At 39.6% G+C, this 26777-nt stretch overlaps 1 protein-coding gene across 3 annotated transcripts in view; it reads left to right on the top strand.

Annotated features, from left to right (window-relative positions):
• enox2 (ecto-NOX disulfide-thiol exchanger 2) overlaps positions 1 to 26777 on the top strand; it is a 198904-nt gene that overhangs the window by 153886 nt on the left and 18241 nt on the right. For all 3 annotated transcript variants that reach the window (XM_038699860.1, XM_038699858.1, XM_038699859.1), the window contains 7 exons: positions 6571 to 6777; positions 9577 to 9810; positions 11274 to 11486; positions 14659 to 14765; positions 20590 to 20704; positions 23539 to 23726; positions 25713 to 25853. In XM_038699860.1, the coding sequence (XP_038555788.1) occupies positions 6571 to 6777; positions 9577 to 9810; positions 11274 to 11486; positions 14659 to 14765; positions 20590 to 20704; positions 23539 to 23726; positions 25713 to 25853 (1205 nt within the window). The remainder of the gene's footprint in view (positions 1 to 6570; positions 6778 to 9576; positions 9811 to 11273; positions 11487 to 14658; positions 14766 to 20589; positions 20705 to 23538; positions 23727 to 25712; positions 25854 to 26777) is intronic.

Below are 26777 nucleotides of genomic sequence, written 5' to 3'. Positions count from 1 at the left end.
TTTGAGAGGTGTGTTGCACCAGCTGTTCTTTATATTTATCTCACCTCCACGTTCCAATTATCTGGAGTTAGGAAGGAGATAGGGGTGTGTGTTTTGATTGATCCCACCTTTGCTTTTAAGATCTCCTGCTACAGAGAAGTTTATGCCTGGGTACTTTATTCAAACAAGTCTTACATGTCATCTTCAAGGTGAACTAAAACAAAAGCTCCTCACAGCAGTGGCATTTGGGAGTTTATAATCCTTTTACATAACAAAACACACTCTTGCATTCTTTCAGGCAAATATTGTTCTTTTTTCACACCTTGAAAACTGTTTTTATGTCTGCGGTGTGCATTATGGCACAGTATGAACTATCACTGTCAAATTATGATGCAGAGGAAAAGCTGATTTTAAAAGTTTTACTTCACCTAGGAATATCTTTCTAGCTAGTTGTAAATCTGGGAAATTAACTAGGTTTTCTCTGTAAGGGCACATAAAAACCCTGAGGCTGTGTGAGGGATCAGCATGTGAAGAAATTACCCAGCAACTTTAGAGCCTGTCACGATCACTCTGAAATGCATACAACTTTTTGCTGTGTTTCATGTGGCCTGGTATGCATACAGGAATTTGAAAAAATGTACATCCCGGCTTAATACCATGTCTAAGCTGATCTGTGCCCCAAAATCTAAAGCTGTTCCTCAGAGATGCATGGACACACCACTTAATTGTGGACCTTTCACATCTCAATACTTAACTTTTTGCTTTATCTACCCTGAGCCTTTCTGTCCTGTCCCAGTTACTCTTCACTCACTTTTTTGATCCCCATCTTCACTTAAGATCTTCTTGCCTGTCACCTATTTCAGTGCCACAAAAAAAGTTAATCTCTAAGCCAAGTATTTTGAAAAAGCAGACATCTAAAGAAAACTGCCTAAGCTTGATTCTTCTCATGAAAGTCAAGTAACTCTCTAAGATTCAGCTCTACGACGTACACTTAAGCCACTAAACCCTGGGAGTTGTGTTGTTGGGGCCAGCAGCTCCCGATAGCGTCTCTAAAGTCAAATTGGTCCCAGGCGTGGGGCCAGACTAAAAGCAATTGTTGTATGGCAAGGATGTGGATTGTCACCAATTCTGCATATGAATTACATGGTCAGAATCTCTTGGTCGAGAGCCCTTGACCACCAGAATGTACTCTAGTGTTTTGCAGGCTAACGTGAAGCTGTTGGTGTTAGGGCTGCAACTAACAATTATTTTCATCTTCACAAGTGAAGTGAAGATGGGAGCGTGAGATCCAGACAGGTAAATTGGTGCAGAAAATGGAGCTGTACCTGAAGGCAGAATGCCCTACCAGCCAGTCTACCCAAACAACCGGGACTGAGGTTGCAAGCAGCCAAAAATTGTTTCCCTTCCTGGTGTCAGGCTTCATCCTCAGGGACAGGGGTCAGGAGCCTGGACTTCAAGAAGGAGCTTGGAGTCGAACTGCTAATTTTCACAGAAAGGAGCTGGTGATGAAGCATCTCCTTTCCTTTTGGAGGCCTCTAAATGGAGATTTTCCAGGCACATCTGGTGATGTGATGATATATCCCTCCTAGACTAAAAATGCTTCAGGAATCCCCCTTGACAAGCTGGAGGACATTAGGGAAGGGCTTTAGAGAAGGATGTCTGGGATATGTCTGGGGACCTCTGCAGTCAATGCAACCTGGACTCACAGAAAACAGTGGAAAACTGAAAGATGTACAGGTACAAAGCCTACACACATCACTTCATCGAATAGGCACATTTCACCTCACTGTCATTATAGCTTACTGTACATGTGATGTGGAATATCTTTTCAAATTTCCTCTATGCGGAGTTGCAATATTATTGAATAATACTGTGAGATCAATTTGTACAACAGCCCCATGGGCTTTAGAATTGTGAAGTATTGTTCCGAACCAGATCTGTATTAGGGATGCATATGGTTTGAAGGTTTACACAATATGTGAGGAACACAGTGGGTGGAAGCATTAATGCTAGCTGCATTCAGGCTTTTAGCAAATATCACAGGCAAAGTGCTGGCATCTAGGCAACATAGTTGCATATGGTGTCCATCACAAGTAGTCATTACCCTCGAGCTGCACACACTGAACTTGACACCACGTACAACATCCCCTCTCACTGACTTGTAGCTGAGCAGCAACAACCCTGCAGCCCACCCCCAGCTCTCGTGCTCTCTCCCTCTTCTTCTGCCTCCTCAGTGTGCTTAACCTTTACTGTCAGTGTGCATCCTCATCAAGCTCTTTTGTTGTTGCGTCCTTCTCCCTTTTTGTCATCAAACCCTACCCATTCAGCCTTATCCCTCTTTTACCTTCTCCACTGCCTCTTCTTTACACTGAGCTATCTTGTGCAAAAGTGGTGTAGTACCTATTATTCTCTACTCTCAACACTCACTTTGACAATCAACTTTGACATCAAATTCTGTGTTGTCTGTCTCTTACTCTTTCAACCTTCTGACGGTAGTCTGAGAGAGAGATTTCATAATTACCCGTAAGGAAAGATGAAACATTCTTTTGAGCTTTGTGGATACTAGCTGTGTGTCCCCTGTGTTACATATGCACACATATACACGCCATTGAGCTTGAATGAAGAAGGATACCCAACTGCAATAGTGGATTTTTTAGTTTGTTTTTTTTTGTTTGTTTTTTCAGCATTATTGTTCCTCAGCAGATAAATGTAGTCACGCAGAAGGTTGAAGTATCTTAAATATTGTTGTGATGCCATGGATGTCATTTTCAGTAATGACTATTAACTTAACAAGTAGTTTTCAATAAAACTAAAAATCTAAATTCATCAATCAACCTAGGACTTAATGAAAAACTGGCAAATAGACAAAACAAGGAGGTCTAAGTGTGCTGACAGTGGTGTCTACTTCTCTGTGTGATAAATAAAAAATGCAGGTTCACGCCTTTTGTGTGACATGAATGAACTAAACTTATTTACTTGAGTATGTGTAAAAGCAGTTCATCTTCTGAATATCAGTTCTTTGAGAGTTGAAGCCTCCCCTCTGTGGCATCCCTCGGACCATAAAAGTGCGTTTATCCAGTCAAAGTGATGGATGGTGATGACCAGTGTTAGTGTAGCAGTGGCCACACAGGCAGCCGGCCTGTGGTACAGGGCTGGACGGAGAATCAGCCTGTGTATTTGCTTCATATTTTGTTGAAGTAACACGTTAGAATAAAAGCACATCAAAGAGCTTATTAGTCAAGCAATGATTCATAATATCCCTAAATAAGGCTTATTTCCCAAGATTCAAAACATAAGTGTGCAGAAAGATGATAAACCTTTTACATTATAATGCAGTCCAATACAACAGATTCAGTTTTGTTGTAATTTTAGTTTTTTGTTTTGTGTTTTGTGTGTGTCATTGCATTAAATTATAGTTCTTTTTTAATATTTTGATCCTCACTAAATACAATACAATATACTGCAAAAACTCTTCATAACCTTTCAATGCCTGGTCTCTATCTCCTGCTTATTCATTTGCTCTTTTTTCCTACTCTTGACACTACATCCAGCCTCTCCTCTCTCTCTGTCTGTTTCTCTGTCTGCATTTTAAGATTATCGGCCTTGGAGCGTCCATCTCACAATTACTCAAAGGGACACGCATATCGAGTTAGAATTTGGACAAAGTAGTGCTTTTTAAACTCTGTCTGGCAGCAGCACCTACATGTAATAATTATCACAGTAGATCCTGCAATAGCTGCTCCCTCCATTCTCTCCCTGTCTTTCTCTGCCTCAGGTTCATCTGCTTTTTAGTTGCATAGAAGAATCACTAGAATTGTTAATGCTTCAATATATTGCATGATATTGTGTATTTAATGTAATTCAATCAGGAAATCACGAATAGTTTGTCTGAATCTTGTACATTTGCATATAAAGTCCCAATGTGCTGAACAGAGGGGTTCAGTAGTGCAGCAGGTAGCTGAAAAGAAATTATCTCACTCCTGCAAACTGTTGTTAGCTACTAATAAATTACCCAACTGAAGCCAAAATAACCCTTCCTTTCTACAACAAAATTAAACTATTTTCATTTAATTTACAGCATCACACATTAGGTCACTGCAGCACTGCACCTGTTTTCTTTTCTCTGTCCTCATTGCTCCCCCCCATCAACACCGTCAGCTACTCGTGGACCGAAAAGGTCAGTTAATTTGGAACCCTTTGTTGCATCTGCCAACAAAGCTTTTTTTTTCCTATCTTTCTTCTATCGTAGGCTTTTCCTGCACCATATTTTTACTTTTTCTGTCCATCTCACCTCTAAACTAGTTTAATCTGCCAACTCTTGAGGTCAGGGAATGAAACTAGTCAATATTTTGCTTTACCAGCCCCATTTAAAGGAAAGAGGAGGCGGGGGTAAAGCAGTAATTGTCTGTCTGCAGACAGAATACACATATACACACACACAAACACACACATACACACACACATATACATATACACACATATACACACACATTAAAAGAAAGGGACTGTGCTGGCTGGGACTGAAAGTTATTTTGCAAATCTTTCGAGTACTGCATGAGAGTACAAGCTCTGACAGCAGGGGGATTATAGCTGATAAATCGTTTTTTAGCCAGGAGAAAACTCTGACTTTGGATTGTAATGTTTTCACTGTTTGACATCCCATGAATATTTTTCTTTTTGTAAAATATGTATTCCACTTGGTTAGTATATTTATTATCAACTTATTAGACAAACATTTTTAATAGGAGCCCTAACGACAGCTGGCTCCACTAAATATGAAGCTGCAGTACTGGCTCAATACTGATGTCTTCAAATAACTGAGCTCCTTACTTCGTCATGTAGAAAGAAACCGGACACCCTGCTGGGAAACCTCATGTCAGCTGTTTGTATCATGTCATTCTTTCTTTCGTTACCCAAATCTTGTGCTGCCGTTGAGGTTTGGAGTGAAGAAGTAAATTTTTTAAAAATAATTATTATTACAATTATGAGAGGATCCTTTTCCTCACACAGTTTAGTTGGCAGAGGGTAGTAAGAGTGTTTGTTCTGGCTGATGTGAGTATAAATAAGGGAACCAGAAGGTGAGATCTGAAATTCTGAGCATAGGGGATGGGGGCTGTCGGAGTGGATGGACCATTATTTCTTTAACAACTGTTTTTTATACAGACCAGACGTTTCTGTTGAGTTCCAGGGGTTTACCACCGTATTTAAAATGCTTTTCTGTTTGGCACTGAGAAATCCTTTTGATCACACTTGAATAAGACCTCAAGATATCAGAGTTACTCCCCTTGGTGCTGATCAACCAGACCCTCGTGATACAACTCAAGTATCCAGCCACATCCAGCCCCAGTTCTTTTCAGAGTATCGATCTCTACAAGGGTGGGTGCATCAGTAACAGTGATTGCAAGGCCTTTTCTAGCCAACATCCAGAAATACAGCATCCTCAGCATCCCTCTGATTAGCTGGTTCACTCCTCATAGACCCCCGCTAATCACATTCATCATGGATGAGGAGCCTGATCTATTGGAGATTAGATCAGTCAACACTCATCTGTGTTGAATAAGTGATTTCTGCAGTGCAGGGGACCTTCCACATGAGAGGATTTGCAATCACTTTGTGGCCAAAAGGATTTCATTTTCATGCACGGAATGGTTTGATATTAACATTTATCTAACAAAAACGATCTGAGCATATTGCTCCAAGTTATCATTATTCATGCATTAAGCTTTATCATTTTTTTAGGTCATAAGTGCTATGTTTTAAATATCACTTAATTGAATTTTGCAGCATCAAGCTCCAGAATTTGGTCTTAAATTGTATTATAGACAGAATTTTTCTTCTTCCTCTTTAAAATTTGATGTGACCTGGCCCTTATTCTTCAGCGTAAATGTGGAGTTCAACCTCAGGTCCTTGTTGGGATTTATTTGTTATTTATTCCTTCAGGATATGCTATTTTTTCCATCAGTCATTATGGGGGGATTGGATGCTTTATCATGGAAGTCTTCTTTTTGCAATTATTGGAGAGACACTTTTCCCTGTTTTGTCTTTCAATAAAATTTTATGGATCCTTTTTATTATACATAATAAGACATAGTCTGTTTGTGTGGACGGCTTTGTTCTTCAGTTTCAACTTCTTTGCATGTTTTTATATATTGATAGCTATACAATATAAACACCCAGGCTTTTGTCTGTTCAGATCCAATCACTATGTGTTTAAATAGCACAACATTGTTATTTGGATGCTCTTTTATTCACTGTACATATTTCTTTTTGAGTTAAACAAAAGACAGCAAATCAGACCGGCTGCTCAGGTCTGCCAAGATTATTTCCAGCAGCGATTAAATCAAAACAGTATGTTCTTACCATTGGACATATTGTTTTCAGCTTCTCAAAGAGCATAATTCATACTCAAAATCGAGTTTTAGTGTTCCGGGACAGCTACATAATTTCTTGAGCTGTTTGTATTTCAGCTGTATTATCTACATAAGTGCAACTATACACAGTTTCCCAGCCCTGTCTTAATATTACAACCTAGGGATGATTGACACTTGCATAACTCTGTTTTCTTTCCTCTGTTCCGCAACTTTTGAACAGACCTTCCCCCTCCAGCTACGAGAGACCGCCCTCCAGGGTGTAAGACAGTGTTTGTTGGCGGTCTGCCAGAGAACGCCACAGAGCAACTCATCATGGAGGTCTTCGGACAGTGTGGTGATATCACCGCCATACGCAAAAGCAAGAAAAACTTCTGCCATATCAGATTTGCTGAAGAGTTTACTGTAGACAAGGCTCTCTTCCTGTCGGGTAAGATGAAACTCTTTACACCTTCATCTTAATCATCACAGTGCTTATTGGTATAATATTGCAGTGTGTTTGAATCAGTGGGCCCCTGTAAGTTAAATGCTTATTCATTATTATTATTTAAATTTTTTTTATGTGAGTCACAGTTCGAGCACTCTCCCTGTTGACAAAAGAACTGCATCAGAAAATATCTGATTCCTTTATAAAAGGTTGAAGGCAAAAGCCTGTGTCCGATATCCAATCACAGAGCTTAAAATTATGTAAAGTGCCCCGCTAACTGTGAGTGAAAACTAAAGATTAAACTGCAGCTTCAATGATTTCACTTTGAATTTACCATCAATGACGCTGTGTTTTGTTGAGAACTGCAACAACAAAATATTTTTAATTTACGACAGCTGAGATTCATGCCTTTCTCTCCATAGCAACGGTGGCCGAGGCTCTTGGGTACTGTATTATTTAGAGCCATGTCAAATTTACACGAAAAATATGATTTCTCAGAATCAAAGTTAAATTAATTCTCCATCTTTGCTGCTCTGTTAACTTTTAGAAAGGACACTTGGTACACTTACAGTGGTTGATAGTAATAAGAGTTCCACTAAAAGCTCAGATAACAGAAGATAAAAATGACCATCAAGTCAATAAAAGGCATTTCTACTAACCATGTAACACCAGCTTATGGTTTTTTTATCTTATCTTCAGAGCAGCTTCTAGAGCCCAGATGTCTTAAATCTCTGTGTGCAAACAGCTGGCCGTATATATTCCTACTTTATAAACCCAATTTAACCTAGCTGCCAATTCAATAGCATTCCCAGCATTATTAATTGTGTGTGTGTCCATACATGCTGGTGTCTGTATTTGTGTGACAGTAAATTTGAATAAGTTTCTGCCTCTATTCTTATGTGGGAGCTGAGGCCCATACATTAGCCAGATGACAGAGCAGTGTAGTTTTTCCATAAATAATACCCCGCACACACATACACATAAATGCACAGCATGTGCAAAACACACTACCCAGCAATGTGACGCACTCCAGCACCCCCAGCCCACTGAGATCTCCTCATATGAAATATTGAAGTAGTGTTAGATTGGGAGCCTGAAGCAGAGAGAGCAGACTGAAGGAGAAACCCCCGAACTAATGCTCATTTCTTTTCCTGTTTGCACTGGCATCTACTGCTATCCCCCTCCTCCTGTGATGAGTGTGTGTTGGGCCTCAGAGTGAGTCACACTGGGCATCATTACTGTATACGGCTGGAGCGCACACACGCATGTGTACCCAAACACTCACACTGAGCACACACTCTGATCATTTCAACCAATTAAACCACCAAATGGCCATGATTTCACTTAAGATCTGCAACCAGCCATTAGTGAAAATTGAGTAAGGAGGAGAGCAAGGGGATAAGAGGGAAGTAGTGAAGAGAGGAGGAAGTAATGAGGGATATTGTGGTCTTTCAGTGCCACTAGAGAAGTAATTGGCCTCCCTAAGTCTGTCTGGTTTATTAACAAAAGGATTCAGACCTTCTGTACTCCACAAAACCCCACAGCTACAATATATCTTCTCAAATGAAGGGATACAACAAGCAAAATAGGTGATGAAGAGGATGAAGAGAGAGGTGGTGGACCCTGATATAGAGCTTGCTCAGGGGTTTGTCTCTGTTATCTAGTGGTCTAAATTCACGTTGTGGAAGGTGATGGAAAGTGACTCACAACTGGCCCAGAAAGAAACCCTGCAACATACAGAGTAAATCTTTTGTGTGTGCCTTTTCAGTCTCTTAATTCAGGCATTTTTGTCATTTGCATTAAAAAGATGCATTAATCATCAAACAAAAAAAAGGTTTTATTGTCATTTATGTATGTGACTGATGTTATTGTCGTATTGTAAAATTTGCAAAATCACTGAAAAATTAGCAGTATAATAAAAGAGTGACTGTGAGATGTGAATGGAGAGTATGAAGTTGACAGCTGTCAAAAATTTGAAGCATTCAGGCATTACAATGCTGCAGTGGTCTTAGGTGGAAACGACTTAACCGTGACTTCCCCGGTCTGAATCCGACTAGGGATCTTTGTCACATGTCACCCTCTTCTCTGTCTCTCCCATTTTCTTGTTGCTGTCTTCTGTAAAATATTGAGATATTGATATATATGTATGTGTGTGTGTGTGTGTGTGTGTGTGTGTGTGTGTGTGTGTGTGTGTGTGTGCATATGTGTGTGTGTGTGTGTGTGTATATGTATATAATATAAAATAAAAACAAGACTTAATGGGTTACAGCCATCTTCTCTTCGAGGCTTAACACAATCACAGCTGCTAACCTCAGTATGCTAACATGCTCACAATGACAGTGCTAACATGTGGATGCTGAGCATATATATTTACCATGTTCACCATTTTTGCATGGTAACATTTGCTAATTAGCACATTGGACAAATACATTTATTTTACATAATGACGGCACAATACGAAAGGTTTGGGATCATCAAAATATTACCATTCATCCTGAGATGTGGACACAACTGTGTGCACCAAATGTCATGGAAATTCATCAGATAGTTGTTTAGATATTTAAGTCTGGACCAAAGTGATGGATCGATGCTGTTGATGCCACTAGCATAGCTAAAAAGCAAAAAAATTACCTCCAAAATGCACAGCACCTTGTGGAAACAAATGACTTAATTTTTATTATTGAATTCCCCGCTGACCCAGTTGGTTCTTCCATCATATTTGCTTTTTCCTTCTTCCACTTCCTCCTTCTCCTCTTCCTTTTTTATTAATTTTTTTTATTTTTACACCTTTGTCTCTCATAGGTTATCGTGTCCGCTTGGGCTCCAGCACAGACAAAAAAGACACTGGCCGGCTACACGTGGACTTCGCCCAGGCCAGAGACGACCTCTATGAGTGGGAGTGTCGCCAGCGCATGTTGGCCAGAGAGGAGAGGCACCGGCGCAAGATGGAGGAGGATCGCCTCCGGCCGCCCTCCCCTCCTCCCATCGTCCACTACTCTGAGCACGAGTGCAGCCAGCTGGGAGACAAGATCAAAGGTTGGTAGATATGGCAAAATAAAAAACATATACTGTAAAATATGGTCATGATATGAGAGTACAAACTAAGAAGCTGAGCTTGGTAAAGAAGTAAAACCTTGAAAAGTATTTTCTTTAATCAGCCTAAAAGCATTTACAAATACAGCACAAATCCTAGTTAATGTGCAATAATAATAATTAGCAAACACAAGCAAAAATGGGATCCAGTCAAAGCACTACTGTTCTTTTTGCAAACAACAAAGGTAGGGAATAAGGTTAAAGAGTAGATCTGCATGCGTGTGAGTGTTCATGTCCATTTGTGTGCTCATCCAATGCAAGCCAAGGCATCACGGGAATTGGCCTAAACTGCAGCTGGTAAAACTGACAAAGCAGTTCTCTGATGTTCAGGGAATTTGTTTTCAGAAGACGTTACACAAAGGCTGTTAAAAACAGTATATCAGTTTACTCTCCTCTCAGCACATGCTGCTCTCTCTTATCTTGTCCTTTTTCCTCTGCTCCTCTTTCCGCTCTCTCTGTTCTTCTCTGCTCATGCTTTCGATTTTCTCTTCTTCGCTCTCCTTTTCCCCTCTTCTCAGCTTTCCGTCGAGTTTCTGGCTGAATAAACATGTTTCGCTAATGAGCAATGACACTTCCTGGTCTCAGTCACAGTTGCCTGATAACAAAGTGGCTGTGACTTTCTGCCTCTCTACCATCTGCGTGTCTTTTTCAGCTCTGCCTTCCCTGGCCCTGGTGTAAAGAACTGTTGTAGCCAAGGATTTGTTTCTGATCACTTTGGGCTGCTGTTGTGAAAACACACATCCCGGGCTATTTGCTGCAGGTTTAGGTTTATTCTTTTCTGAATCTTCTACCCAGAGGGGGAAATGGGTTTAGCTCTTTTCAGTGCCAATTGTATTCCTGTATTCCAAACAAATTTGTCTTTTTGATGACAAGAAGCTCACAGAGGAGCTCTTTACCTAGACCCGCCTCTAAGTGGGGTTCATCCCTTCTTTTAACTTCTTTCGCCATGTCCCACAGGTTTCATGTCATGAAGGTCTGTGAAGTTGTTCTTTGTTACCAAGTGTATGACAGTCTGTCATATGTACACTTCTGTATATATGACAGACAGTGAGGGGACAATCCTTTCAATAGCGCAGATGTCTTTTGGTTCTCCTCAGTTTACTGTGGTGCTATTTTTCATCTTTCTTTCAGTTTCACCTTGACACATTAACCTTGACTTTACTTGGTCTACTTTTCACAAAATGAGTTACCCATGTTTGCTTTTCATACTACTCTACATGCCTGTAATCTACTAGAAAGCAGTTCTTTCACATGTTTATTATTATGTTCACTTTTACATTGTTGTGAAATCTCTTTTGGCTCGCCAGCTGTTGCTTTCACCAAGTGTCTTGGGACTGTACGGGAATAATTTACTTCATGTATAGAATTTGACAGTTCCCTTCTCTGTGTATTCACCTTTTTGCCAGACGACGGTAAGTTTGCTGAAGCGGTGCGTGTGCTCTTGACGTGGCTGGAACGAGGCGAAGTCAACCGCAGGAACGCCAACAACTTCTACTCTATGATCCAATCCTCCAACGGCCACATCCGCCGGCTTACAGGCGAGAAGAGTCAGCATGAGAAGGAGATGGAAGAGGCCAAAGACAAGTTCAAGACCGCTCTGGCCGGCATAGTGGCTCAATGTGAGTCTTGTGTTCTCAATCACACACACTACAGATTTGGATGTATAATTCAGTTTAATACATTATTAAACTGTATTAATACAAGTGTAAGTGTACAGCGGTGTATAATCATTTTTGTATGAAGACCAAATAAGTTCAGAGTCACTCACAGTGAGTGAGATAGTTACTCATTAAAGGTTTACTAGAATACATTTATTATACTCCTTGTTGTGCAGTATGTGTAGAGGAGGAGGATAAGAATGAGTCCAATCCGTGCTTGGCCAAGTTTCTGGTTCAGTGTAAGTTTCCTTATCATAGGATTACACACACAACATAGACAGACTGTAGGGTGGAGGGCAGTATACAGCCAGACAATCGAAGACAAAATCCCAGTCAAGACTTTTTGTGCCTGAAGAATTCAATGCAGTAAATATGTAAGTATAATATTGTTCACACCCCCTCATTTACTCTCACATGATGCACAGAGCATGTGTGCACAGTATTGTGGACATTAAGATTTTAATAGCATCATAGAATCCATCTAGTTTAATGCTAGTATGTTTTTTGGAGGATGCCTAAAAGGTAAGTTTAATTTCTTTCCTAACAGGAATTCAGTGCCCAGCTCATTTTTTATTTCTTCCGATATACAAATATCTGAAACATTGAAGCAGTGACTGCGGTGGAATATTATTCAGGTTGCTTTCAGATAAAAATAGTAAGCAGCCCATTGCATTCACATTGCATGAATACAGTGGAGGCCAAACACATACAGTAAACAAATGCATTGCTCATCTCAGCTGATGAAAGGCCAAAGGCAAAGTGTACTGCTGCTACGCACTTTTGACAGCTTTGTCTGTGCAGCTGCTGGTTGCCTGCGGCACTTAGTCTCCACATATCCCGCCATATGCATGTTAAATACAAGGTAAACATCCTTCAACACAAAGTGGAGTTCCCATTATTAGTTTTTTTTTGTGTGTGTTAGGTCATTTCAGCCCATACAAACACATTGCTATTCAATACTTTGCCTTCCTCTTGGTGTGCTGCATGTCATATTAATGATAACACACAGAATTTTGTCCTGTTAGGAGGTTTTACAAGTTTCACAACTCTCTTGCCATACCAAATAATTCAGCCTTTCTACACTTTTAGTTGCCATCTACATAGATGTGTCTCTGTTGTCACGTTAAAGGTCAGGTCACCCAAGTAACAAAAAAAGTTATTGTCACTTAATCCCTAGTGGTGTCTAGCCATGCAGATAGTTTCATTTTATGTGCCCAGGTTTTAAGATATTGGCTTCTCAGTCTTCTCCTACAGCACTAAAACAGTGAAAGTGCAGAGAATTTCATTTTTGGTATTCATAGCATTGAAAAATAATATATATATATATCTATACAGACAGGGGACTAATTAAAGGGAGACCTTAATAAAAGGGTGGTGAAACATCAAATGCAGATGCTTCTGTGCACGAGTATGAAAATTACATGAATAAAACGCTACGGCATTTACACTCACCAGATCTCAACCCAGTTTATACCTGTGGAAAATGTTTGGACCAATGTGTAAGACTTGGTGCTCTCCACCACCAAGACCAAATTTTGACCAGTCTCTCTTGCAGAAGAGATCTTGATCTCAATTAAATTACCTTATTAAATAATATTTGTGTATGTATATAATGAGGAAATATAGTGTGGTGTTCATCCCTCCAATAGACTTGCCAAGGAGCACTGAAGCTGTTCTGGAGGCTCGTAGTTGCCTGACGTCATATTAACACACTTCATGTTGGTTTTTAATTTGTCACCCGTCTGTATATATGCTTGCATATAAGCTCAGAGGCCTGAAAGTCTGTCTGTACCCTTTCCTCTCTTCTCTGACTTCACCATCGATCTGCTCCATCAAATTACAGGATGCTAGGAAGATGCTATTGATGCCTGTTCTCTCTTACACTGCTCTGCAAGCACATACACACTTATCTGGTGGTCATATTGACTTCCCCCCTGTGTATATTAGGACCTCTGGGATACACAGACCACCCATACACTCCTCCATGACCACCCACATGGCAATGGATAGATAGCTGTGAGGGGAATTACTATATCAATACACTGCAGCTAAGACAGAATCTGACACAGGCTATACAGACCAACAGACAGCATCTGTCATCATACACATCACTTGTAGGAAACCTCTGAGTTAAAGATCTGGTCAAGATAAGACTCCTTGAAAAAGCCTGCTGTGCTCAGTCCGGTGTTAAGTTTCTATATTTTGCAGCTACAACTGTACTGAAGGGTTAACTACAGAGGCTTACAGCTTACTGCTGTTCCTTTTTAAAAGAAGAGAGAAATCTGCATAGGGAAAGTACATCAGGAATATTGTGCTGTTTTAACAAGGTGTCCTTGGGCAAGATTCCTAACAGCTCATTTCTGTAGTGGAGCTGCACAGTGGTCAATAGTGGCACACTTCAATTAGGTTATTTTTGGCAGCTGCCAGTTGCTTAGCAAAATGTCCCTTGTTAAACAAATATTAAACAGAGACAAAGTCTATAATGCTAGCAGCTCTGTGAGCCTGTACTAACTGTAGGCACAGCACATGTTGGTATGCTAACTGGTGGTATGCTGGTTTGTTACACAACGTACAGTTGAGGCTGATGGGAATGTCATTAGTTTAGCAGATATTTGGTCATACAACTACATTTTTGACAGATGAAATGATGGTTCTCTAAAAGTCACAGGATCACTACTTCAGTAGGATGCACCCTCTGAGGACCATTTATGTCTGAACAAGGTTTCATGGTTGAGATGTTTCAGTCTGGACCAAAGTAGACATCCCTTTTGTAGAGCCATGGCCAGAAAAATCAAGTCGATATTAGCAGAGCCGCAGTTTTAAAGGGCTTTAGGAACTAGTGTATCATATATAATTCAAATCTGTTGGGAAAATGTGTGATTTATTTAAGTTTTGCGTATGGGAATTATCTGACCAACCATCCACGAGATGATGCACTGGCATCAGCTGGTAAGTAAATCACACGCTTGCACACACACAGACACATGCACACAAACACAAATGCTCACACAGTTCTTTACATCCCTAGTTGACTCCACTTTCTCACTCCTCTGCTCCTTCCCACCTGCCCTCTGTCTTTCTTTCTCTCTCTGTCTCTGGATGGCCTCTGGTCCTTCCCTGCATCCCGGCACAGTTGAACAGATTGTGTCTGTATTCCAAGCTGCTTCCAAACAAAAGGCATGGGACCATTTCTCCAAAGCTCAGCGCAAGAACCTGGACATGTGGCGCAAACAAGCAGAGGTTAGTACACTTTGATTTCATTCTGTTGTTCACATGATTTATAAAAAAATTAGGCTTTATCCCATTTTGTTCAACACCCGTCTCCCTCTTTACTCATTGTAAAGTTGTTGTTTTCTAAAGTTATAGTTAAAATGCTACATAATTATACTCAAATTTAAACAAGTGATATAAAAATAGGTTGAATCAGAAGTCAAAAAAGCAGGCTCCTTATTACAGTAAGTACTTTGATTTAAGCTAGCTTACAGAACAGGTGCCTGCTCACTCCAGTCAGTGTGAGATACAGACACACCCAGGTCCAAACCTCTGCCCCTACCTCCTCCCCTCCCTCCACTACTGCTCTCCCTCCTGAATTGGATACAAGCTGCTGGGGTGAGTTTTCTATCTCCTAAGATTTATGTTTGAGTGGATAATTAAGGAGCAACGTCTTGAAACATGATGTGTATTCATTTTCAAATCTAATAGCATTTTTGTCATCCACTATCTGCTCACAATTTTTTCTGCCAAATGGAGCACTAGTTAGCATGATGATAGGTTGTATGTAATGGAGGGTCTGGAGTTTGGTGCAGTCCTGGGTCTAATGGACCATATATGATCATATCTGATTGGTAAGTTTTTTTTGTAACATCTGGATTTAAAAAAAAAAAACAACTGAATGAAGGTGTCATTTGGAGTCTTTATTCAGACTCTCACACAGCAGAAGCTTTTAAAGGTAGGTGTTGCAAAATAAAATTTTTCTTCTAATGTTTAGATTTGCTGCAGAGTCATTCGAACTTATCATGCTTAAAATAGCTTGTGTGGATTTTTTTTAACACACACCTGATGATTAAGTAGAAAGCTGGATGATGCATATTTTATATTCAAATGCTTGAGTACATGCCTGGCTGTGTGACTTCAGTAAAGACCACATTTGTATTGTTGTTTTACCTCGCTCAGACCTTGAGGGTCTCTGAAGGATCTACTCACTTGGGAAGCGCTCTCTTCTGTGTGTGTGTGTGTGTGTGTGTGTGTGTGTGTGTGTGTGTGTGAGAAAGAAAGAAAGAAAGAAGTGGCTGATATCAAGAAATCCTACTGGAAAAGGCTGGACTGGAGGACAGCACAGAAGCACTAATCATGGTGGCACAACAACAGGCAGCAGTCAGTACAATATCAATAGAGGCTGGGGTCTACCACACTAGGCAGGACCCCAGGTGCAGACTGTGCAAGGATGCCCTGAGACAGTACAGCACATAACAGCAGGGTGTAAGATCAGGCAGGAACAGTGTACATGAAACGCCATAACCAGGTAGCTGGCATAGTGTACAGGAACATCTGCCATGAGTATGGGCTGGAAGTCCCAAGGTCAAATGGAAGACACCTCCTAAGGTAGTTGAGAATGACCGAGATAAGATCCTGTGTGACTTCAAGATCCAGACTGAGAACCTGGTGATGGCTAACCAACCAGACATCGTGTTGATAGATAGATAGATGATAGATGGATGTGGCAATCCCAAGCGACAGCAACATCAAGAAGAAGGAACACAAGAAGCTTGAGAAATACCAAGTTCTGAAAGAGGAGCTAGAAAAGATGTGGAAAGTAAGAGCAACAGTGGTGCCAGTGGTAATCGGAGCACTGGGGGCTGTGACCCCCAAACTGAGAAAGTGGCTACAGCAGATTCCAGGTAAAACATTAGAGGCCTCAGTCCAGAAGAATCCTAGGAACAGCTAAGATACTGCGCAGAACCCTCAAACTCCAGGCCTTTGGTAGAGGACCCGAGCTTGAGGATGACACATACCACCCTGCAAGGGTGAGAGGGGGGGGTATATCAAACACACACACACACACACACACACACACACACACACACACACACACACACACACACACACACACACACACACACACACTGTGGTGTATCAGGCCTCAGGGATCTGTCCAGTCTATCTCAGACTTCCTTTATAGAGATGGTGTATACACACTGCATACACCAGGAATGAAAAGCATAACCATAGATGCAAGTGAAAGAGATCACAGTGGGTGGACACTACTGCAGAATTTGCACTACAAATATTCTAGGTAGTTTTTTTCCTCCAACTACTTTACAATTCATTAGAGCTGTGAGAATAGACTTTATAGTGACACCACATAATACTGTGTTAATCATGTGTGTCCCAGATTGAGGCTAACCGACAGATGAAGTCATTTGGCCTCCAAGCTCTTGGTTCAGCATTGTCCTGACTTGAGTCTCTATCTCTCTGCAGCTGCCTGTGAGGGTTTAAGTAAGTTTATTCAGGGAATAGTGAATTATACGCTGAAATGGAAAAACATTAAATCCTAAAAGAATCTGAAAAGGAACTGAAGTTCTAGTTATTCCTAGTAAAAAGTATTTATGCCATCCAGCTGCCATTTTACAATGGGTCAAATGAGGACTTGTGGTGTTCTTAATGATGGACCTACAGATAATTGTCACCTGACTCTGTAGTTCCCCTCAGCTGTGCTGCGCGTTTTCATTTTATGGCTTCTAACTTTCCTGTTGTGGTTGTCTCTCACCATCGTTTCTAGCTGCAAAAAAAAAGCCAACATGTTACATGTTCAGTACCAAAATGAGCTGGTGAACATAGTGGAGCATTGAGCAGGTAAAGAGCAAGATATTCCCCCCAGAGATCAAATGGAAAAACCGCGCTAAAAGAGTAAGTATTGGGCTTGAATTCATCAGGTGACCAAAAAACACTCCCAAAAAAAGGAACAGCTGGATGTGTAAATTAGCAACAACCTCTAATAACTTCTTAAAGTAATGATATGTCATGTTGTATTTACAGCTCGTTTCCACAGCATCTAAGTGGACAAAAATCAATCATTGCAGGTTTAAAGCTTCATTAAACATTTAAACTACTAGGAAGTTCAACAAACCATAGAAAACACAGCCCTGCTATATTTTGGGCTTATTAAGTTTTTACGGCTAACCTGTTGCCTTACACACACAACAGTCACAGAAGAATATGAGCTTCCCATCTGATTCATGTTTCTGGCCACTTAATGAAGACGTCCAATATTCAGTCGAGCTTTTAGCTTTTGGTTCATGCTCATCAACTACTGAGTAGATATTTGGGACTCTTGGCTTGTGACATGCTCAGGTTTCTTCACCAGCAATTTGTTGACGTCAGTCATTTATTGCTGGGCTGGAAGCCGGTGCCTTTGGGAGATATATATATATATATATATATATATATACGTATATATATATATATATATATTATATATATATTATATATTACGTATATATATATATACGTATATATATATATATATATATATATATATATATATATATATATATATATATATATACTATATATATATATATATATATATATACGTATATATATATATATATATATATATATATATATACGTATATATAATATATATATATATATATATATATATACGTATATATATACGTATATATATATATATACGTATATATATATATATACGTATATATATATATATATATATATATATATATACGTATATATATATATATATATATATACGTATATATATACGTATATATATATATATATATATATATATATATATATATATATATATATATATATATATATACGTATATATATATATGTATATATGTATATATATATACGTGTATATATATATATATATATATGTGTGTATACGTATATATGTATATATATATATATATATATATATATATATATATATATATATATTATATATATGTATACATATATATATATATATATGTATATATATATGTATATATATATATATATATGTGGGTGTAATAAGAGCTGTGAGATCCAACCATACATTCTGTGTGAAGGTCGGAGAGCTAAAATAATAGGATAAAAGTGTCAAAAGGCTGTAGAGCTAGGTGCTAGTTCTCAGTAACTTTCAGCACAACTGCTAATTATTTTACATCACATGGAGTGATTTGATTCAACGTCAGAAATAGGGCTTAGTGCAGGTTTATTTTCACATTGATCATACATGCCTGCCTTAGAGGCTGCCATGTATAGGACTAGCAGCTTCTGGCCAGTGTAAAGAGCATAGGTAAGTAAGTGCAGTTGCTCAGGGCTAGTTTATCATCAAATAGGCAGCCAGTTTCACACTCAGTCATTGTATATTCAGTATGATTCTCTGGCCTGGAGGTGAAATATAGAGGAACGAGAAGCGGTGTTGAGGAGCTCCAGCTCCCAGGCAGAATCGGACAACAGCTGCCTCCCTCTATCAGTGTTTTAATGTGGTGTGTGTATGTACTTGCGCATATGCAGTAGATGTGTGTGTGCACAGTGTGCTCCATACACACCAGATGGTTACATGTCTGCATGTGCTTGTGTGTGTAGAGTACCTGTTTGACCTCTGCCATTGGCTCAGGCTAATAACGTCAGCTGACAGATGGTCCGAAGTTTATTTACTTTTGGGCAGCTTTTTTTCCCCATTAGCTTTTGTACGAGTGTTTTTTCAGCCTTTTGTGTGAATTTGTCATTGACAGAACAAGCATGGCTCTATCCACTGGTATACATGTGTGTTTCAGTACACTTGTTTAAATTTCCTCATGTCAGTCACTTTTTGAACCAGAACCGGGCGATAATTCAGTGTTATTGCTCATCTCTTTCTAAACTGGTATAGTGACAGAATTTTCCTTTAGATAAATATCACCTCTAATTAATGTAAATTTTAGGCATCAGCCTTTCAGAGCATGACTTCTTAAATACTTAAAAACATATTAAATATTTAAAAGATTTTGTTCTAATAAAACGAAAAAAAATCAATTTATTTTACTCGCACGCCCTCACGGTTACGTGCATGTCTGACACTGACCGCAATGTCGATGGTCTAATTGTGTTGCGTGGACATTTTTGTGTGACCTTAAACCCTGAGTGGAAAGAGGTTATCAGTTTGTGTCTCTTTACGGCATAGTTAGCTGTGCTCTCTGTTCTCCTGCACCATTAGCTGTCAACATATTTTTAGAAAATACACTGTGTACTACTGTAGCTCAAACATCTACTCACAACAGCTCAATGGTGTTTAAAAACCCATGCAGGCACAGATTATCATAGACGGTATGTTGTTTGTCTAAGCATGGACTGTCTGTGTGTAATGTATCATGAGGATTTTTGTTTGTTTTGCTTTTCTCTCTATACACACCTTGATGGTTTGTTCTCATTTACTAGCTAATCAAATTCACTTGGTAGACCTTAATCTTTAAACCGTTTTAACATCTGCCTCTGGTTACTGGTCTCTAGATGGATTTAGTCATTAGCACTTCTGTCTGTAAGGGTGAAATGAAACAGATTCCTTTTGTACAGTGGGTATCCAGCTGTGCATTACAAAATGGGTGTAAAAACCAACAGAAGACATGTTATACAGTAAATGCACTGAGACACATTTCATGCTTCTTTCGACCTAAATCACTGTCTTCTGAAGTAGTAGTGCTTTTGACATTTTTGACAGGAGCTCTGGTCATATACTTATCATGGATTTGCCTGAATGTGGTGTTTTTCTCAAAGTAAACAAAAGTGAAGTCTGGCTATATTTGTGCTACCATCTGCCCCATCGCTGTGCCAGAGGAAGTACCCCATCTCTGAGACCAATCCTTTTCATCTTTATTCATCTACACTCCTTTGTTCTGTACTGATCTGTTACATGTATTTCTTACAGCAAATGCATAACATTACCAATGAAATCAAAGAAGGGCCTCCACTGATGACCCTACTCATACTAGCACCTGCTAAAACGTGCATCACCCATGAGTCTTTGCAGTTCTTACCCACCACTCTTTTTGGTTGTGTTTTGCAGGAGATTAGAAACATGCACAGCGAGCAGCTGATGGGCATCAGGCGAGAGGAGGAGATGGAGATGTCTGATGATGACATGGAGGACGTCCCTGACAGCAAGGACTCTGAGGACTCAGGTATGCATATGCAGCATTTGCATGCACATTCACAGTTCAACACTTCTGTCAACATGACAGGCCATACGCTGATCGATGTCTCCAGAGGTTGGGCACAAAGAACTTTGAAAAAGTGACAGAGACAGCTGTGTTGGACTGAAATGACAGTAATCATCCCCCAAGCATGCGATAACCATCTGACAACTCCCCATGAATAAAAAAACACATTTTAAGTACATCAAGATGCTGACACCACTTGCGCTTTACTGAGTTGATGTTGAACACAACGACTAAAAGACATCCACCCCAGTGCACCCTGGTGTATGTACACAACTCCATATGAGTGTGTGTGTGTGTGTGAGGGAATCTGTCCACACCTGCCAGCTGCCATCTCATTTCAGACCGGGGTATCACTGAAGTGCCATAATCTTCCCTCAAAGGAGTCTCTTTGTGTTTGCTGAAGCAACAAAAACTAACCGCGCTGCCAATCTCTCAACCCCCAATAAAATAACCCATAAGTCTGGAGTGGTCACCAGGGCAACACGCCATAACCACCACATCTCTCGACTTGTGTTTTGTGCATCTCTGCATGTTGTTATGCTCTCTTCATGTATTCTTTCCTCTCGCCTTGTAATAATTCTGATCTCTGCCATTTGCTTTTATGACAGCTTCTCTAATCAGCATGCAAATGTATGCAAATGAAACCATCAGCCTAGCCCCTTCTCTTTTGCAATCTTGCTATTTAGCTATCAGTAATTAGCATTGCTGTCAAAGACCTGATACTACAGGATTGGCTGAGGTGACAGGTGTTAATGTGACACTTCTTGGTATTTGTGTTAACAAGCTGACTGTTACACCCCCTTTACTCACTAGCCTTTTAAGCAAAGGCCCATATTTACACGTCAACCAGCCCCGCTGAAAACACCTGTGTTATGACTGCAGCCTCTTAAAATGCGAATCGATGCTCTGCGTCTGACTCATGTACAGAATAGAAAGCAAGAACTGCTTGTGTGCATGACTGTAGGTGTGTGTACATGCACGCTCATGGACATCTGCAGGTCGATAGCGCTGCCTGTTATGTAACAGAAGGGGAATTGCTCAGAATCTGGCCAAGCAGTTGACATCTCCTCACACCAAGTTGATGAGGCTCTCAGATCAATACTCTTCTCACCTCAAACCTTTATTTTGCTGGGAGAAAAGTACACGCAAACACAGCATGGCCGCACATACATTCACCCAGCAAGAGTTCATTAACACTGCCAATGGTCCTCCATGATAGACTGCAGGCAGCACTCATGAACACCCACACAAAACCTAACTAGAGACATTCATGCACACACTTACACACACGCTCACACAGGATGGGGCTTATCTCCCCAGTCCAGTCAGTGTATTGCTCTTTCTCAAAGCGCTTCCCCTCAAGGCCCACAGAAGGAGAGCAGAGCTGATAATACTGGACATCTTTGGAGTTGGGCAGGTCTCATGTAGTAATAACTCCCACTGTAACTCCTCTGTTTGCTCAGTAGGTCAGGTCAAATGTCCAGTGGAGAGCTACTGGACAAAACACCGGGATTATCACAGCGGTCAGTAGTCTGTGTTTAGATTAGTTATTAGTGTGTAGGTGTTCTGTTATCTGACATAAAAGGAATATCCAAATATCATCATTAGGTGCCGGAGCACATGAAATGTGCCGCCCGCCGAAAATAATTAATAAACAATTTATGATAAAATAATTAATTATTTCAAACGCATGGCATTGGTGGTATGTGCACATTGTATTAAAGGGCGAACATAAACCATTATTAGCTACCAAATCACACAGTAAATACGGAAATCCATTAGACTTACCATTTTAGGCTGGATGAAATCTTGGATTTTATTTGTGAAGAAGAGCAGTGCTGTGACAGAGCGCACTTTAGAGGTGCTGGTGCTAGTGACCGTACACTTTGGCTTTCACACAGTATTAGCAGCACACATCGCAGAATTTTTAGCTTGGTGATTAGATGTTTCTTACCAAATTGCCACTTGGGTGTCGTCGTTAAATTCTCCCAAAGGTTTTCTGTATATTTTGAATCAGGTCTTTTCTAACGCAGTTGTTTGTCTTTTGTGCTGATAACTCAACCCGAGAGCATTTCATGCCGATCCAAGCCGTAGAGGTGCTCCAACTGTGAGTCACGTAACATTTTCTATTCAAAAAATGAAATTGGGGTTTTATAGCCTAAAATGGCTCTTCACACTTCGCAACTTTATCAATCAAATCAAACCAGACCTACATAGTCCTGATGATGCTGATTAGATATGTTTCTGGTAACTCTTAATAAATAACACCTAAGGATTTTTTAATATATGTTCGCTGCTATAGTGAAGCGAAATATTTGAAGCCATGTTTTTAATGCTACCTTGTTTATAGACACATCCAAGGTCTTTTCCCTGCAGGAACAGGTAGAGATATATTTATCAACATCCATCAATAGGACATTTGCCATTTTGTGTTTCAAGATGCCTGACATTTGCATAAAGTAAAACTGAGCTCTACTCTTTTGCCTTTGTGCTTTGAATTTTAAGATGCTCACTATTTCTGTGCCTGCTCTCATTCAAATGATCAATGAGCAATCCGATCACGATTGGAAATGTCGCTGTGTAAAAGCTTTTGATATTTTGTGTTGAAATGTATGTTCCCACAAAAGAGACAGATCAGGGATAACGTGAGCACTCCAGATCAAAGGCCTCACTGTGAAACTGAGACTCAGCTGGATGATAATTTGTTGTGATAAGGTGTAAATTGAACAACAGTGTTCTACACAATAAACATCATCTTCCATATGGTTCTCAACACTTCATGTCTAAATCTGTAGGTGTTTCCCAAGCAGAAGCCTTAAAGGAGGAGAATGACTCCCTGCGCTGCCAGCTGGACGCCTACAGGAACGAGGTGGAGCTGCTCAAACAGGAACAAGGCAAGAACCAACCAATCAGGAGTGAGGAGGACAACACTCACTCCCAGCAGCTCAGCTTCCTGCAGCAGGCTCTGCAGGGCATGCAGAAGGTAGCACTTGTTGCACACACAGAAGCATGCAGACACGTTTTTTCCAATCATCTGTCCAACAATAAGTTTAATCTCCTACTCGTTACTGTTCTGCACCAGGTTCTTTTTTTATTTCCATTATTTATTTATTTATTTTTCAGAACAAGGTCGCTCAGGTTAATTTCTCATATAAGATTAAAAACTCGACTGACACAGCACTTTTGAAGAGTGCTATGTGGGAACAAGTGGGAAAGTAAAGCTGTCTGGAGCCGCTGTTAGTCTTTTCTGAAGAGCTGCTAAAAATGTACATTGCAGGTTTACTCTGGTTAAAGGAAAGCTTATTCGCAGTGGGAATTGGTTTTACTTGGGATTGGAAGGTTGTGTGCTATGATTCAAACAGTGCACAGAAACTTCTTGGAACAAACCCAAGGCTATTAAAATAATTTCAGACCAGTTACTCAAAGAAAATGAATGAACATGTGCCTTGAATACCATATACCGTAGTATACTTTATTCTGAATGTTGTCATCTTCAGTCTAACTGTTTTTGGACTTTGTTTTATATATTTATAAAATACAATCAATATTTGACTTATAGTCCAACATTTGTCAAGACAGACACACATTCAATGTCTGAAATATTAGAAAGTATGAACTAAAACAATAGAAGAAACATTTTAATTGACAAGTAAAGTAAAAACTGTAAATATTCTGTAAACTCAGTTTGTCTTTTAATCTACTTCTTCTTTACCTGGGAAGCAGCACTTGGGAATCAGTCTCACCACAAAGTCCAGAAGCAGCTGGCGCTTTCATTAATATCACATGATCTTCAGACATAGAGAAAAACAATCCAGCCTGGACGATAATTCCTTGAAGTGCTCAGGATGGGGGGGAAGGAAATAATGGATTTTCAAACATCAACCCTGTCTACTTGGTAAACGCAGATGATGAACTGCTGCTGAAGATCATGTGATTTTGGTGACGTTCTACTATATCTTTAGGTGACAGGATGAACAACATTTCCACTTTGAAAAGAACAACACCTGTAATGTCAGAAACTCTTCAATCTACCTTTTAAAATTCTAAAGTACTACTAAATTGACTTACTGTGGCATTTGTCAAGTGTCCTCACTTAGCTAGCTGTCACAGGTAATGGAAATTATGATGGATTCATGTTTTAAAAGAGGAGAATCCATTAAAGCCCTGCTGTTCATTTCTACTTGCAGAGAGTAATTACCTTTCTAGCTTACGACTCTCATGATGTGTTTGTGGAAAGATTAGGTGAATGAATTAAATGAATTGGAAGACACTGAAATTGGATACCTCTCCTTGCCAGGGTCCACATGTTGTATCACGCAGACAGACAAATTTCAGTGAAATACTACCAGCATGTAATGGCCACCTGTTTCGTCCTTTGTGAATTATAGTGCATGTAACAGAAAAGCAATTAATGTGTAGCTTTACAGAGGAAAATTCCAGGCTATAAACACCTTGCGCCTCACGGACCCTCTTTTTGTTGCAATTAACACTGCAGGAGGTGAATCTTTTCATCTGTGTTTACCAGATAACTTAAGAGGACACATTGGAGATAAATATAGTTGTTAGCTTTCAGAGTTTCCTCAAACACCGTTCTTGTGTCACCCAAATGAGTGTTTCTTCCATATGCAATTTATAATTTTTGAGTGTTTACAAGCAATGGATTTGGCAAATTACTCCTCTTGGACAGAACATAATAAACAGATTATAATACAACAATTGTTTTCTCTCTAGAAAATATTTATTGGAGATATAATCCACGTCAGTGTCTAATTAATTTTTTGTATTATGCAGATTTTTTTTGTATTATGCTCTAATTACCGGTGTAGGGATTACATGCTAGATATTAATTAAACAAATGGCTGATTGTTCCTTCTCTTTCAAAGCAGTTTGACTACCAGTTTAGTATTGTCACGGTTAGTTTGTTCACAGTAGCATTAGTGGCTTATTGTTCTTCCTTTTATTTTTGCAGCAACTGTTAAAAATGAGGGAAGAATTAAAACAGCGGGAGGCAGAACTGGAGAAGAGTTTGGAGGACAAACAGCAGCTGAAGAACCAAGTCCAGAATCTGAAGGAAGGACTACAGAACCTGCAAAACACACATGCAATGCAGGTTAGTTTGACAGAAAACACACATTTTTGTCTGCTGGGTTTCCTGAGAGTAAAGCAAGGAGAATCTACCGTGTTTCCTTGATGCGTTTTTATATGAAAGTTCAATTCTGGGTTACTGTCTGTGTTTGAAAGTGAACACACTCTAATTTGCATTTTAATAAAAAAAAAGAAATTAGTTCAAGATGAGTTCCAACGCAGGACAGATATTGAGGAAATACATCATCAATAAACAAAAGGACAGAATGTGAAAGTTGTATGTGTAGTTTTGGGTCGAGAAAATGACTCAATGATCTGAACTAGTTTAAAATGTATTTCTAAGCTCATCAGATATCCCAGAAGAGCTATTTTTGCTGCATCTTTATAATATCAACACTGTGGGGGAGGGCCTACCACAGTGAGATTGACAATTTCTAACTTCAATCAGTTTTCTGCTGTTCCCATTTTCCTCCCAGGGAGCTTAATACATTCTTTTTTAACATTCAGTATAATCGACTTTTTAATTTCTAATTTCCCTCCCAAAAAGTTAATAATGCAGCTTTCAAGTTTGAAGTTCAGTAAAATTATAGTTTGAGTTCCATTCATTTAGCTTTTATTAGTGTACAACAATGCAATCATTTGAAGCACTATCTGCTATCCTTTGTGTGTAGGAAATTCTTGTGTCCTTCAAAGTTTGTTCTGCATTAGAGTCAAAAACCCTCATAGACAGTTTATATTGACAAAAAACAACTCACAGCAGTGCCACATAAAGCTGATAAATCAGTGTGGGATGTTTACCTGAGGTGTAGGTGTGTGTGAATGTGGGGATAAGACAATTCCGAGGCAGGTGCAAAGCACACTTAAAAACAATAATAAGAATGTTCGTTGTCATTAAAACCTGCTTTCACAGGGTGGTATAATATGAAAATTTAAGGGGTTTTTTTGATGG

Source organism: Micropterus salmoides, unplaced genomic scaffold, assembly GCF_014851395.1.
Source record: "Micropterus salmoides isolate LMB-PRFRI ecotype aquatic unplaced genomic scaffold, ASM1485139v1 Ms_hic_scaffold_5, whole genome shotgun sequence".
In the NCBI taxonomy this organism is placed as follows: domain Eukaryota; kingdom Metazoa; phylum Chordata; class Actinopteri; order Centrarchiformes; family Centrarchidae; genus Micropterus; species Micropterus salmoides.
Note: the sequence above shows the minus strand (reverse complement) of the source record. Positions and strands in the feature narration are given on the sequence as shown.